The sequence below is a fragment of the Cynara cardunculus genome, unplaced genomic scaffold (genome assembly GCF_001531365.2).
Source record: "Cynara cardunculus var. scolymus isolate 2C unplaced genomic scaffold, CcrdV1 Un_Scaffold_763, whole genome shotgun sequence".
Classification (NCBI taxonomy): domain Eukaryota; kingdom Viridiplantae; phylum Streptophyta; class Magnoliopsida; order Asterales; family Asteraceae; genus Cynara; species Cynara cardunculus.
This window is the reverse complement of record NW_020200613.1, coordinates 95,155-110,302: the sequence shown is the minus strand read 5'-3', so window position 1 is coordinate 110,302 and position 15,148 is coordinate 95,155. Positions and strand designations below refer to the sequence as shown.

General features: G+C 36.6%; 1 protein-coding gene across 3 annotated transcripts in view; it reads left to right on the top strand.

The window, feature by feature from the left end:
• The first annotated feature begins 769 nt into the window (after positions 1-769).
• LOC112501962 (DExH-box ATP-dependent RNA helicase DExH7, chloroplastic) overlaps positions 770-15,148 on the top strand; it is a 56,514-nt gene continuing 42,135 nt past the window's right edge. Inside the window, exons 1-17 of one of the 3 annotated variants that reach the window (XM_025105760.1) lie at positions 770-1,124; positions 2,220-2,325; positions 2,447-2,637; positions 3,132-3,170; positions 3,671-3,821; positions 3,899-4,296; positions 5,326-5,544; positions 6,412-6,523; positions 6,684-6,860; positions 7,340-7,419; positions 7,651-7,773; positions 7,927-8,013; positions 8,367-8,467; positions 9,199-9,256; positions 13,168-13,233; positions 14,573-14,655; positions 14,772-14,952. In XM_025105760.1, coding sequence (XP_024961528.1) covers positions 825-1,124; positions 2,220-2,325; positions 2,447-2,637; positions 3,132-3,170; positions 3,671-3,821; positions 3,899-4,296; positions 5,326-5,544; positions 6,412-6,523; positions 6,684-6,860; positions 7,340-7,419; positions 7,651-7,773; positions 7,927-8,013; positions 8,367-8,467; positions 9,199-9,256; positions 13,168-13,233; positions 14,573-14,655; positions 14,772-14,952 — 2,472 coding nt within the window. In that variant the 5' untranslated portion in view covers positions 770-824. Of the gene's footprint in view, positions 1,125-2,219; positions 2,326-2,446; positions 2,638-3,131; positions 3,171-3,670; positions 3,822-3,898; positions 4,297-5,325; positions 5,545-6,411; positions 6,524-6,683; positions 6,882-7,339; positions 7,420-7,650; positions 7,774-7,926; positions 8,014-8,366; positions 8,468-9,198; positions 9,257-13,167; positions 13,234-14,572; positions 14,656-14,771; positions 14,953-15,148 lie in introns of all 3 variants that reach the window. The other 2 variants (XM_025105759.1, XM_025105761.1) reach the window with 2 other exon arrangements.

Below are 15,148 nucleotides of genomic sequence, written 5' to 3'. Positions count from 1 at the left end.
TCTTTACTTGCCCCCTACTGGCCCATCCCCAATGCCTCACCTCACCCCGCCTACCCCCAACAACCCCACCTATTGTGGGGCAGGGGCAGGAGTGGTGGGGGTGGGGTTGGGGCAGGATGATAGCTGTGATGACGACATTAGTGACATGATGGTTGGTAGGGCGTGGGTGGGGCGATATGTGGGATGGTCCAAACAAAGACGATTGTTCCAATTCTATTGAGAGATTTCATTCCAATTCCTACCAACCAAATGCATGGTCAAATTCCATCAAATTCCATTCCAATTCCTTCAAAGTCAAATTCCTTTGATGGATTCCAATTCCATCAAATTACATTATGTGAACCAAACACCCTAAGTCCTAAGACTAAGGGAGTGTTTGAGATTGCTTATAAAAACAACTTATTAACTTATTCCGGTGTGACACCGGTAATAAGCACTTTTAAGTGTTTGGATAAACAATTTATACCGGTGCCAAACCGGTAATAAGGAGTTTTTAAAGAAGTTAAACTCTTCTGCCTTATAATAAGTTGATAAGTGTTTTTGCAGAAAATCATAAATTGTTTCAAACAAGCGATCCCAACCCAAATCCGCTCAACTTGTCAAGAGCAGAAAACCACTGTTCTTGTATTAGGACCCAACCCAAATCCACTTTTCACGATCCTAAATCTCGACTAAAACGGCCCCAATTTAGGGCATTCATTTTGGGCTAAAAAATTGGAGCCTTGCAGGCCCATTGTTCATTAGTAGCGTAATAGAACAAATCCCGGCGAGTTGCTCCGGCCACCCCTTCATTCTCCGACCATACCTCTATCACACACATAGACATGGCTCCGAAGAAGAAGCAGCAACAGCAGAAGCAGAAACAGAAGTCAGCTTCTTCATCTTCTTCGACCAAAAGTAAACCTCAAACTTCTACCGGTCCCAAACTCCAGATATCGGCGGAGAACGAGAATCGGCTCCGACGGCTTTTACTTAACTCTAATCGTTCGACGGCGGCTCCGGTTCATGAAGATTCTAATCTTACCAAGGCACAAAAGGCAAAGAAACTACATTCCGTTTACGAGAAGCTCTCTTGTGAAGGCTTCACTGATGATCACATCGAACGTGCTCTCTCTCATCTCAAGGTCTTCAAACTAATCTGGATCAATTAGTTGTATCATTGAACTGATTGTATAGGTTCGACAGAAAATATGATATAACTAAATGAATTTTGCCGCAAGTACTAATAGGAATGGGAAATGTTGAATGGGCAACAAATTCCATTTCAATTTTGCCTTTAAAGAACTAGGTCTCATGCCAGGAACAATAATGTAGTTTTTTCTTAAATTAAAAGTAGGCTATAAGTTGTAATTGTCGTTCATCGTTGATTCCACATATTACCATCAAGTGTGTAGTTTGGATGGTTTCCAGCTCGCTGATAATGGTAATGGTACAGTTGCAGATTAATTTCTTTTCCCTTCGTTGGTTCAAAACAAAAAGTTGGTTTGATATGTAATCAGCTTATAATAGAAAAAGACGACAATGTTTAATGTTTTTTTCACTAAACATATGCAAAGCAAAATTAGCTTTGGATGACTGTACTTGACTGTGCTCTCAAGTTACTATCATTAATTCATTACATTTCTAATCATGTCGTTAGGTTCACACTTGCAAAGAGATGAACTCATTCGGCCATTGATACATATATCTTTGTTTGTTAACATTTATGTATTCTGTGAGGCTACCTTGTCCAATCTTTGTCTTTGGCACTGACGCATGCCTCACTCTTTTGTTTGTCGAAGTTTGTTCACAAGGTCATTTCCTAGTCAAAGTGGGGGAACTTTTTGCAAAATAAATTTTCCAAGTAGTTCAAACCTGTGTTGGTAGCTCTACACATATGAAAACACTTCAAATGAAATGCAATCAAATATGTACATATGGCGCCTTAGTTTTTTTGATATTATTGTATACTTTGTTTATGTTGCCATCCATTTTTTTATTTGAGTTTAGGCCTTCTAAGCAAGCACCATTGTTTTTATTTAAAATGTATCCATTTTCATTTGCTGTTCTTAGTTTAGATGCAGTTAAGACATGATATGATTTGTATTTTGTTGTTAAATGAAGCAAATATTATTTGGAAGTATAGCCTGTAGAGTTTCTGATAGTGCAGTCTTTTTATCCGTTTGTTCAATATATCAGAAAACTTTTTATGATTTTTTCCCTGCTTATTTGTTGAAAAGGAAAGTGCTACTTTTGAGGCTGCTTTGGACTGGCTATGCTTGATTTTGCCGCCAAATGATCTGCCATTGAAGTTTCGCAGTAGCAGTGCACTTCTTCCAGATGACGGTATGCGAAAAGGCATTTTACATATACTTTAATATGGCCATGTTACAAATCTTGTTCTACAAGTTAGATTCCTTAGTGAAAGCAACTATTATGTACTCTTCTACTCTATTTGGCATAACAGGTGGCTCTGTCGGCATCATATCAACTGCACGAGATGATTGGACCCCTTTGGCTAACTCATCAGTTGCTATGGAAAATGAAATGCCAGAAATATCAATCAAGAGTAAGGGGCAACGGAAAGTTGATACATTGGATTCTTTTCAGCAGTCTCAAGCAGATTGGATCCGTCAGTATATGGAGCAACAAGAAGAGGTGCTCAATCAGGGTGCTATAGAAAATTGGCCTAATATTTGCATTATCGCTTCTGGTCCATCTGTAGTGCATAAATATTATGCAGTTCAGAAGTCTTCGTCCTCTCTTTTTTATGATCTAGGTTTCATGGACCATTTCTGGCTATCATTTAGTTTACCCTGATGCGTTATGCCCTTCATGAGATTGACACTTTCTATGACTGCACTATCAGTTTGACCTGTCTGATTTTTCCTGATAATTGTTAAAGTTCTTTAAGTGGAACATCATGTACACACTATTTTGTATATATTGGTAATGATGGAATGAAAAGAAGAAGATCACCTTCTTGTAAAATAAAACCTAATAATACTCGATTATTTCCATGCATAACATTATTTTTGTTCACCTATGAGATTAGTGTAATTGTGTGAGCATGTGCAAATATTTCCTTCTGTACATTTTAATGTGTAATGAAAATGCAAACTAATGAACTTGTGTCTTGTTTCATTTTGTAGGATGAATCTGAATCTTGGGAAGATGACGTGATGGACAAGGTACTATTGATGCTATACATTGGTCTGCTAACATGATCTATTATCAGAAATATAAATGATGCTTGGTTCACCTTGGTATGGAAGTTCAGATGTTCTGCTCATTTTGTCAGTGCCATCTCTCATTAACGTAAACCAAGAAGGCCATTAAGTTGCAGTTCGTTATAGCCTTATAGGGGTATTGTCTAGACCACCAAACCCATTAAACAGCTAATCATAATATTCATACTGAAATCCAGGCAATCATGGCACACCATCTTGAAGAATGTATAATCTCATGTTTTACAACCTATTATTTCTCCTTTGCATTTGACAAACCCCAATTTCCACTGGGTTCAAGCAATAGGAGGTCAAGAATTTCAGTTCTGTGTGTGGAAGTCATTAAGATATTGTTGCATTTTCATTGTTATCAACAGGGCAAGTGGGTATGTTCATGTAATTACACCTTTCCTTGTTTAAGCAGCTGGATCTATCTTTTTTTTTATATTGCTTTCTCTTTTTAGGTCTCAGAGCCAAGAAGCTATGATTCTATTCGCGAGGAATATCACAGTGCTCGGTTACAAGCTATAAATGCCAAAGAAAGAGGGGATAAGAAAGGCCAGGAACAATCTGGTCAAATAATTCGTAAACTTAAGCAAGAGATGGCTGCCCTAGGTTAGCTTGAGCTCATAGTTGATGTCTAATAATTTCATTTCTCTTTAAAAATTACATTTTATGAATTTTCTATGCAGGTATATCGGTTGATACCCTGGCTGCAGAGTTTGAGAGTCGCCATCATGTCATTGCGGAATCTCCTTGCCAGTCCTTGCCTTGCAAAAACCTTGATGCTGTCACAAGTGATGAAGATATGAATTCTTCTGTCAAGCAAATGGACTCAAAAGATAATGGAACTGTTATAGAGAGTTCACAAGATGTCTCGACCCTGGGTATCTCTTTAAGTGTTCCCAGCCATGATGGAACTGTTGTGGATGAGGACTCCGAAGATATTGAGCTTGGTGATATGTTCCTAGAAGATTCGTCGTCTGGTCAAGTTTTGCATCCCGAGATTGTGGAGCTGCAAAAGAAGGAGAAGATGAAAGAGTTAACTAGTGAAAAAAATTTGGAGAAGTTAGAGGGAACCTGGAAGAAGGTGATGTGTGCTTTAATTTGGCTTGTTATGGTGAAAAAAGTATTTCAGATGATCTGAACTCCAATTGAGTTATGTGTATTGAGTGTTTATGTTTGCCTTTCCATGCCTTTTCTTTCTAATTATCTGCACCTTCACTTTTTCTTTGATATATAACATTCATGGAACATGGGTATGCCAGCACAGAATAGTTAAAAGGGTGTGGATACTGAAGAACACGAAAGATGTTTCTTCATTTAAATTGTGTAGAAAAATTGAGAACAAATAGTTAACCACTATTCAATATGTAAACATAAGTTATAGCTCATAATCATAACTTTCAAGCAGAAGCTCTTATAACACAGCACGGAACTGCAAAAGTGTCCATGCTTTTTAGAGATATCTGCATGAATAATATATACATTCTATTCTTGTTCATAAGAGATTAAAAGACACCTTTTTCTTATCTATCAGAAATCATTCTTTTCATTAAGTCTTTTATGGACTGCAATTGCAGTTTTCTTTTTAAAATATTGATCTTTCAATCCAGTTTTATGATCTACAAATTGAAGTGTGCTGGTCTAATGGTGGGAAGTGTTTTGGATCTGATGTCAAAGGTGCAGACAATTGCTAGACAGCGTGGCATATGATAATTTATAACTGTTACAGGTTGACTGTGGCAAGCAAAAACTTATCTGACAACATTTTTGTTATGAATACATCTCCTTAAGAGTTGTTATAATAAATCATTTGGGAAAAAATGATTACTGCCAATATATTACTTGAGGAATTTTTGGTAGATGAGAACAACATAAAACACAATCATTACCAGATGGGTGAAATATAAGCAATTTGACAAACTCATGGTACTTAGTTTGTTGAATGTACACCTATGGAAGTATTTAATTTATTATAACTACCTCCATTTTACCTCCATTGGTTCTTACTATTCTATGTCTTTTTCTACTTGGACTTACTTGTTGTCCAGGTGTGGGCTTTATTTATATCTATATTTATTTTTCACATTTCTTACTATCTTACCTACATATATAGGGGGATCCACTAAAGATTCCTAAGGCCATTCTTCACCAACTTTGTCAAAGATCTGGATGGGAGGCCCCAAAATATAATAAGGTGCAAGGCACAGGAGATAGATGTAGTTATACCATCAGTGTGATACGTAAAGCTAGTGGGAGGGGTAAAAGCAGAAAAGGTGGAGGACTGACTACTCTTCAACTACCTACTCCCGGAGAAACGTTTGAAACTGCTGAGGTATATCTCGAAGCATGTCTTCTCTATGTAGCATTTCAAAGTTGCTTGTTTATTGATGAGCAAACTTAATGATATCAATTGCAACGTAGTGTTATTTTTTGTGCAATTTTTTTGTGTTCATTATTCTTGCAGTGGCATGTATTTCCTGTATATTTATAATTTCAACAATGATGATTCTTATTTGATTAACTCATTAGAACACTGTCTATTGGCTTTTATTTGGAATTACTGTTTTAATGAACCTATTGGCTGTTACTGTCAAGGGTCATAATCCCACGGCTTGATGTTCTGTTTTCAATATTTATTTTGGGGGATCCTTTCACACAGCACTATTGTAGAAGTATTAGGAGTTCAGGGTATGTCAATTGGTCCTTCTCTTCATTTTCAAAGGCATCGTCAAAAGGGTAGGTTGTTTTTCATGTTTATGAACAAAATCTTATATTGTTTCTGTTCATATTTGTAATGGACATCAAAACCTTTTCATTCTAAAGATGACTGGAGAATCTAACATTTAACGCTAACAATTTTGTCTTACCTTTCATTGTCATTGCACACATTTTGTCCTTTAAAAAGTTTTGTATCACATCTCATTGAGTTGTGGAGGTTTAGCCAGCCTGGGAATCCGACAAAATCCTGTCATATTGTGCATGATGCAGTCATTAGGTATCTTGGGAAGTCTATGAAGCTTTCACTTTACCATGTTTGCCTCAGAATATGATGGTCTCAAACAGAGTGGCATCATCAGCATATAATATTACTATCTAACCAGTTTGCGTCTTATTGTGAAATTTAGATCTTTGATTACAGAGGACTCCTTATAGACAAGGAAGGTTTTTTGTTCACATTGCTGATATTTTTTTGTTATAGGATGCACAAAACAGAGTTGCTGCATTTGCCTTGTATCAGCTTTTCCCTGACCTGCCTGTTCACTTGATGATGACAGATCCATATGCTAAACTTGTTCTACAATGGTTGGAAGGTGAAGTTTGGAGATTGCACAAACTAGTTTATATATAAGAATGTTAGAATGCTTGAAGAGTTGATGAACAATATTTCTTTTTCCAAATAGTTTCTCCCCGGAAATTACTGGTGGTAGCTATGTTCCTGTTCCAATGTACCATCATTTTAAAAACTTGCAGGGGACCTAACAGGAGATGTGAAAAGCACTGAAGTAGACAGACGGGGTGGTTTTGTGGATTCTCTTCTTAATGCTGATGCATCTGATGCTGTTGTTTCTGTGGATCTCTTGGATACTTCTGCGCAAAATGATTCTCAAATATCTCATGCCCAAGAGGATAAACGTTCAAGAGCTGTTGGTATTGATACGAATTCTGAAAGTATGTTTTTGGTATCTTCAAAATATGTTATATAGGAGAATCTATATTTATGCTTACAGAAACCACCTTACTGTCTTAGTGATAAGAGTGATAGTTTAGTGTACAATATCTTTTGACAAAGTTGCAGATGAGATCTGGGTGCATAAAACATGGAGAATTGACAATTTTCCATGAGAAACTTTAATTTGCTCGTGACTTGAATCTGCTAGTAGGATGGTTAGAATTGCTCACTCTAGCATATGATAGTTTTTGTTCTTTCTTTTTCTTTGTTGGCATTTTAGCATGTAAAGTGGTCAACTTGCAAAGAAACTACAAGTACTATGGTTGGAAAAATCACTCAGGTTTTGGCACATACAAATAAAAATGCATGGATATTGTTTATTGCCATCACCAATAAGTATAAATAATAAGTATAAATGTTGACATGTGCATCACCTTCTCTTGGATTTCTTTTGCAGGTGATGATCATCATAAACAGGTGGAGGGTTCTTATCTCAAAAAGCAACAAGAGAATAAAAGGAAAATGAAAAAATATGAGGTTAGCATATTTACTCGTGCAAATATTTTTGTGGGTGGAAAAGCAGGTACAGATGTTAAGGAGACATGCTGTTTGATCGGTTCTACCTCTAGACTGCCGGAACATGGAATCACTTGTTCAGATTAAGTGCAGAAATGTTAAAACTTTTTTGATATGCATTTATGTATTCTTTAGATGCGTATCAGAATCTATGCTTTGGTTGTGCATGATGCATTGCCATTGTTTCTGCAGGACATGTTAAAATCTAGATCTGCACTCCCTATTGCTGAGCTGAAAGGCGACATATTGCATTTATTAAAAGAGAATGATGTGCTTGTTATCTGTGGAGAAACAGGTTGTGGAAAAACTACTCAGGTAAAAATTAATGCTTACATCTTAGATTGTTGAAGCTATTTTCTGTGCTCCCATGTTTAGCTTTGCTCTGATTTTAAGGCTTTCCACTATTTACTTTTGTACTTAATTTGTCCACGTCTATGCAAGATAAACATCAACTAGTGTTTCATTTAGGTGCCTCAATTTATCTTGGATGACATGATTGAAGAGGAGCATGGTGGGCTTTGTAACATTGTGTGCACACAACCAAGGAGGATAGCGGTTAGTCAAAATTTGTGATATTATAAACGTATATAGAATATAGTATTGGCAAAAGAATTGAAAATTTATCAGGGGTTGGCATGCAGCTATATGCAGCCAAAATAGTTTTCTAGCTCCAAATTCGAAACATTGAACTTTAAAATCATTTGGGCATGTGAGGCGCCTTACTAGCTATAGTGGTTTTATCACAAATATTGTTTGTTAGACATAACTCTATGCAGATTAGACTACTTGGAGCTGTCTTCAGAACCTTCCTCTATGATTATGCATGACTATTATATGCGGAAAAGAGGTTTAACATCGTCATTAGACTTGTTCAATTTGTAGTAAACTGTAACATGTTTGTTTTATAGGCCATTTCTGTTGCTGAAAGAGTTGCTGATGAGCGTTGTGAATCTTCACCAGGTTCTAAAGATTCTTTGGTTGGGTATCAAGTACGTCTTGATAGTGCAAGGTGACTAAGATATACTACTTCTATGATTCCTTCTATGCCCCCACAAGTTTCAATTTTGTGATAAGTTGTAGACATTATAAATTATCTGGCAACAGCATTCCAAATATTTCAGTGTATTATGATACTGACAGACTAAATATGGTCTCACTATTAAAGCCCAAAAGCTACAATGCAGGAGCTGCTAACTGAATTGTTCCATAAATGTTGAAAGCACGCTTTTAAGATCTCAACCTGTTATCATATATTGAATGTTCTTGTTAGTGTGGTCCAAGGAAGCTGCTTAAAGTTGCTAATGGGACTAGGGTTATCTTATAGACCAGGCAAGGTAGGTTTGTCCTTGTGTGAGACAATTTGCTTGGGGCTTTTTATCATATGCATTTTGTATTCATCATGCATCAAGGCCATGGGTTTCTGATGATCATGATGTTTCCTTATATCATAGCTGGTGTGTGAAGTGTTTTGATTAACTGAGAAATATGTGCTCCAAAAATTTCTCATAACTGAAGTTAACATTTATCGTCTCGAACACGTGACAAGTTTTTCACCTTTTTTTGTTCTCAATAACTGAAGTTTGTAGTGAGAAGTAAAGGTAAATTCATGGTTTTGGGCCTTTTAACACTTGTGTCAAAATATCTGAATAATGCTTCCTGCAGTTAGTTTCAAGTGGATAATAAATATGTTAAATCACCCCTTGTCATACTGACGTGTTGCACAACCTTTTCTGTTTCCAGAAATGAGAGAACAAAGCTTCTGTTCTGTACAACTGGCATTCTGTTGAGGATGATTGTGGTACGCTTATTCTCTATATTATCTGTTGAAGTTACCGAGATAGAAATTTGGAAATACTTGGTGTGGTCATCGAGGAATGTGATTCTTTTCATGCATTTTGTATGAATTTTCCAACTCATGCTCATGCTACCTGTTCTTCTGAAGTTTTTTGTTTCTCCTGGAGAGCCTATTTTCTTGCCATAACCTTCCTGTTATTCTTTAACTGCTACATAATTGTTGAACCCTCCTAGGCTGGGAACATGAAAAATTAAAGAATTGCCTGCTATATATTTCAAATGAAGCTGTAAAATTTATGATTGCATAGTTTCAGAATATGTTGTTTGAACCAGCAGTTTTGCCCTCTTATTAATTTTCCATGCCAAGGTGGCAGGCAGAAAGGTTGTTAACATATTAGCTACCTGCCAAGGACAAAAGAGTGTGTCGGCCCTCATGCCCAAGTTACTATATGAAAATCTACACAAATCAACACCACCTCTTACCAAAGAATATGGAAATTTGCTTTTCTTAACACTTTTAAGTATACTTTGTTTCTTTTTGATCCTTTGATCTGTTTTTGTAACTTCCAGTCCTTTCACCGAGAAAGGAAGCAAGTGTTATTGGTGAAGATTGAAAATTGTTTTCCAGATAAACATTGTTGAGATGTGTTGGCTAAAAGTAGATAATTGCGGTTTTCTTTCTAGTTAACTTTTACATAATTCTGTTGTAGTAATATATATTCATGTACGTTTCTTCTCAATTTATAGAACATATAATTAAATTGCCTATTTGTACATGGTAAAGGGCATGGCCTCCTAAACTGTAGGCATTGGATTGGATGCTACAAGTTTGGAATGGTTTCTGTATTGTAAGAAGGCAACTTTCTCATTTTTATTCAGTTAGCTATATGTACAAGCCCTATGTTTTTATAATATTCTAAATCGACTACTTATTCCCAAGGGACCAAAGTAACAATATAGCAAGAATAAAAGAAAACTAATAAAAGAAAAGAATATTAAAATACTAATTGAATTTTTTCTATACTCCCCCCTCAAGCTTGTTTATGCTGTACAACCCCTTGCTTGGAATTAAATCCGCCAAAGTTGGTTCTCAGAAGAGCCTTATTTAGAATATGCGCGTTTTGCATCCAAGTAGGAATGTAGCTCAATTGTATGATTCCGTTGTTCACTTCTTAAGAAATGAAAATGCGTGTCAATCTCCACATGATTTTAGTCATGATGAAAAGTGATCTTGGCAATAATGCTTGGTTGTTACTATACATCTTTATGGATTCATAAGCTTCAACTGTCGGTTCCTCTATCAGTCTTTTGATCCATATCCAATCAACAACAGGGAGAGATGCCCTCGATCGATTCAATCAACAAAGCAAGTGTTGTGAGCCCACCAGCGAGTGAGGGCTAAACGGTATTTATAGATTGAAACTAGAAAACCACCAATCAGTGACTTTTTCATTTCCTTATATGAAGCGTACAAGCACGTACTTTGTCACCCCCACAAAGTGCTCAATTTCACTGGGTCCATATCGGAGACAGCAGGGCAGTCACACCGCAGAAAGATTCTAAATATGAGAAATCCCCCTTTTTTCGATAAGAAGGAACCTTCACATACCCACAAGGAAAGAGCATGATATTTTGCATCTTTTAGCTTCTAGAGACTATTGCTTGTTTTTTGCTTCGCCAAGCAACCAAGTTTCCCCTTACACGTGAAGAGTAGCTACTAGTTGATCTTTGATCTGTGAACTCTGAACATTGCTTCGCCAAGCAACCAAGTTCCCTTACACGTGAAGAGTAGCTACTAGTTGATCTTTGATCTGTGAACTTTGAACACCAACTAGATCTTGGTAGTTCTTGATCTTGGGCTTGAGGTGGACTAGACAGATGGATAGGCATTGAAGGTTCAAGATTTTTAGATGATTACAATGAAGGTCCTGGATTGTCAGATGATAATAATTAATATTCTCATGGTCACAAGTTCAAGTCCTAGGAGGTGTGAGACTAGTTTGAGAAGACTGTAGTAATACCCAAAATCAATTTCTCCCCTTGAATGTTAGTTTTTGGCAAGAAGGTTGGTGTTCAAAGAATGTGACATCATTTGGGTGATAGAATTTTCTTGTGGTTGGGGAGTAACACTTGTACCCTTTTTTGTGGCTGAATATCGACGGATAGGACATTTGGAAGATTTGGGATTGAGTCCACTGTGGTGTTGGCTATGTATATAGATGAATGCTATGCAACCAAAGATTTTCAGAGGTAGATTTGAGAAGGCCTCGACATGAGGAGATGCATGGAGAAGGGACTACCTAGGTGTTTGAAACTGCAAGACTCTACTAGGCATACAATTGATGAGATGCATAGATGTAAGTAATACTCCCCCCAAAACTATTTAGGCACATGTGTTGAAAACAAAATGGATCTAGAAACCTCAAGTAGATGTCTCCTTTTATTTTGGCCTCCTCGTTTTGCGACGGGTACTGTGAATTGAATGAATGATTTCTTGATGAGAGAGAACCCATAATGGAGCTAAAATATTCTATTCAACTGTCTGTTTTGACGATGGTGAAAACCGGGGAATTGACCTTGATGAGACGGGATGTGAGTATCGATTGATGATGAAAACCATATTGAGGAAGACGTTGACCGGAATCGACAAAGAAGGGGATCTACAACCAACGGGAATGAAGACGATGTTTGTTGATGAGGATAAAGCCGATGGGAATCTGGCAAATGTTCTAACATTCAAGACAACGATGAATGGGACTATTTCATCAGCGACGATGAAGATGATAGAGATGCCTAGAGCTCTGATACCATGTGAGAAGACAACTTTCCCATTTTTATTCAATTAGTTATATGTACAAGCCCTATATATATATATATATTTTATATTTTATGTCCACTAGTAATCCCCTACTATTATGCGAACAGAGTAACAATAAATCAAGAATAAAATTAAACAAATAATAGAAAAATAAAAAAAAAAAACGAAATGAATTCTTTCTACATGTGTCTTAACATCCTTTGCTTAATATAGGTGGTGGTGCAGACGATTTGTTTGTGGTGAAAGAGGCAGACAATTGAGGGGAGGGGGGACATTCACTCTCAGTCTCGTATTTATGTGTTTTCTTCCCCAAAATTGCCTTAGCTTTAGTTTGTTTGAAGAAGTATGACCAACTGAACATGACGAAATGAAGTTGCATATTGGTAGTGTAGCAAACAAGATGAAAAAAGGCAGCTAGTATTTTTTGTAATTCCTGGGGTCCTGACAAGGGACCTAATTAAGTATGGTCATTTGACAATAAGACATAATCTAAGGTGTTTGTCAAAAGTTCACCTTTCTGTAATTTGAAATGTGAGACTCATACCAGTGGCAAAGCACATGTATGTGGTTTCTTCATGATTCGTTCTCCTCTAGACATCAAATACACTTATAGGTTACTTAACAATGTATCCCATTGTTCAATGTAGATGATTGAGGTTTGATGTTAGATCTTGGGTTTTCAAGCATGGTAGGAATTAGTAGTGTAGATGATTCCATAGGACATGTCTCAAGTCTATAAATATTGTGTGTTTTGAGCAGCAAGCATGTGTAGATGGATGATGATGGCCTTGTAGTATTTTACATCCCTTCCATTTTAATTGCAATAAATCTGAATCCCTACTTTCTGTAGTTATCTTTATGAAAGACAAGATACATTCGATGCTTTTGATTTAATTATTTATTATCAATTCTTATTTTATAGGGGATTTTAATTAATGTAGGATCACAATTATTTGTTACTATGTTAATTTGATTTGTTGGTATTATGTGGGGATTTGTATGATTAATTGAAAATAAAAGGAGTATCAAGAATATGTATCCTAGCAGGCTGTTTGCATTCTTATCTTTTCATACATGTATTCTATTTCAAACTGCAGGGAAACAAAAGCTTTGCTGATATAACTCATGTTATTGTTGATGAAGTGCATGAACGTTCTCTCTTGGTGAGTTAGTGAGATTAAACTTGGTATCTCATCTGAATTGTTCGTTGCTACATCAATTTTCATTTAGATGTATGCCAAGTTAGTGATGGTACTATTACTTTTTCTTTGTTTATGTCATCTTAAGTTTGATGGTCAAAATTACGATTTGCCTCGAATTCATCATTTCAATTCAATTCTGGAAGGGCTATTTCTCGCTTTTCCTATCTAAGTTTATTTGTCCTCATTGTAAACAAATGGACCGCATGGGCACTGCGCTGAAATAAATCTGTTATTTTCTTGAAGTTCTGTTTACTTTTTAAGTAGTGGGTTTATTACCAAACTAACCAATCATGAAATCCTGTGTAGTTATTCAATCTGATAATTAAATATCGACAGGCCTGAGTACTTGGACTTGGTAATACCGGAGAAAGGCCGAATGGTTTATAAATTTATATTATACGGCACCAATAGCATGTAGCCAAGTGACAATGCCTTCCCAGGTAAAAGGATCATGCATATTTGATCCTAAGAATACCTTGAACATTTCCGAACAGATAGATGGAAGTGAAACACCTTTGTCTTACTATAAATTCTGATACTTTCTCCAACTGGCCTTGTTCTGTCAGTCCGTCCTGCTGTTATTGAATGACTGTTATGTTCCTCTTTTTCAATACCATCCTTAAGCGGCAAAAAGGCATTTCACAGGCAGTCCTCGTTAGGACATGCTTTTAGATAAATCACCCTCAACCCTTTTGCTTAGATTCCTATGATTGCATATAAGTATAACTCTTTCTGTATGCCCTTTTACTTGTTGAGTATGCTATTCCCATATCCCCCTAACTTAACATTCACACATGTCACACTCGTGGGGGAGCTCATTTTCATGAGAAATGGCTGGATGAGCATGCATTTTTTTCTTGCATTATTGAAATACTGAAGGGAAAGGCTATTTCTTTGAGCATATCTTTTGAACATCTATTCTTGCTGTTTTCCTGAACTTTTGTCATGATTATTCATATTCATTGTAATGTGCTTATATCTATAACTGGGGCCTGCATATCATTCTATTGGCATGCTCTCATTAGTTTGATTACACAATTTCTACTGCTTAGGATGAAAAACAGACAAGACGTAGTTAGTTTCCCAAAAACAGTACATCAGGGATCAAGCTGACAAATGCTTGATGCTAGGAGATTAAAGTGATGCTAATTGTCATGTTATTAACTTATATCATTATGTTTTAGTGTAATTACTTTTTCAGTTTTCTGGTAACACCATATAATATGGTTGAAAGCTGATGTGTCTGGTTATTGATCTAATTTTCTTATGCCTGTTTTCTACAACTTTCCCTTTGTACCAGGGTGATTTTCTACTAATTATTTTGAAGAATTATATCGAGAAGCAAGCTGCCCAAAGCACACAAAAGCTGAAAGTTATCCTTATGTATGTTTTAGATCAACAATAATATTTTTCCCATTGCTGATGAGATGTTTTGCATGCATGCTGGAACTTGCAAAGTGTCATAAATCTTTGGTGTTAATGATTTGATTTGTTTTTAGGTCTGCAACAGTTGATTCACAACTATTCTCACATTACTTTGGTGACTGCCCCGTTATTCATGCACAAGGACGAACACATCCTGTGGTGTCTCACTTTCTTGAGGATATTCATGAAAATATTGATTACCGGCTTGCTTCAGATTCCCCAGCTTCTTTGAGATCTGATACACCAAAACAAAAGGTATCATTATACAGAAATGAAATGTGACAGTGGTGGTTATAACATGAATCTTCTTTCTCTTTATACACACATACATCTACCCGTTCCCCCCCCCCCCCCCCCCCAGGAGCGGACCTACTCATAGAGTAGGGGTGCACGGGCACCCTCAATCAGCCCATCTTGATGGAATCTTTTTACCGTTTGTAACTATGCACCC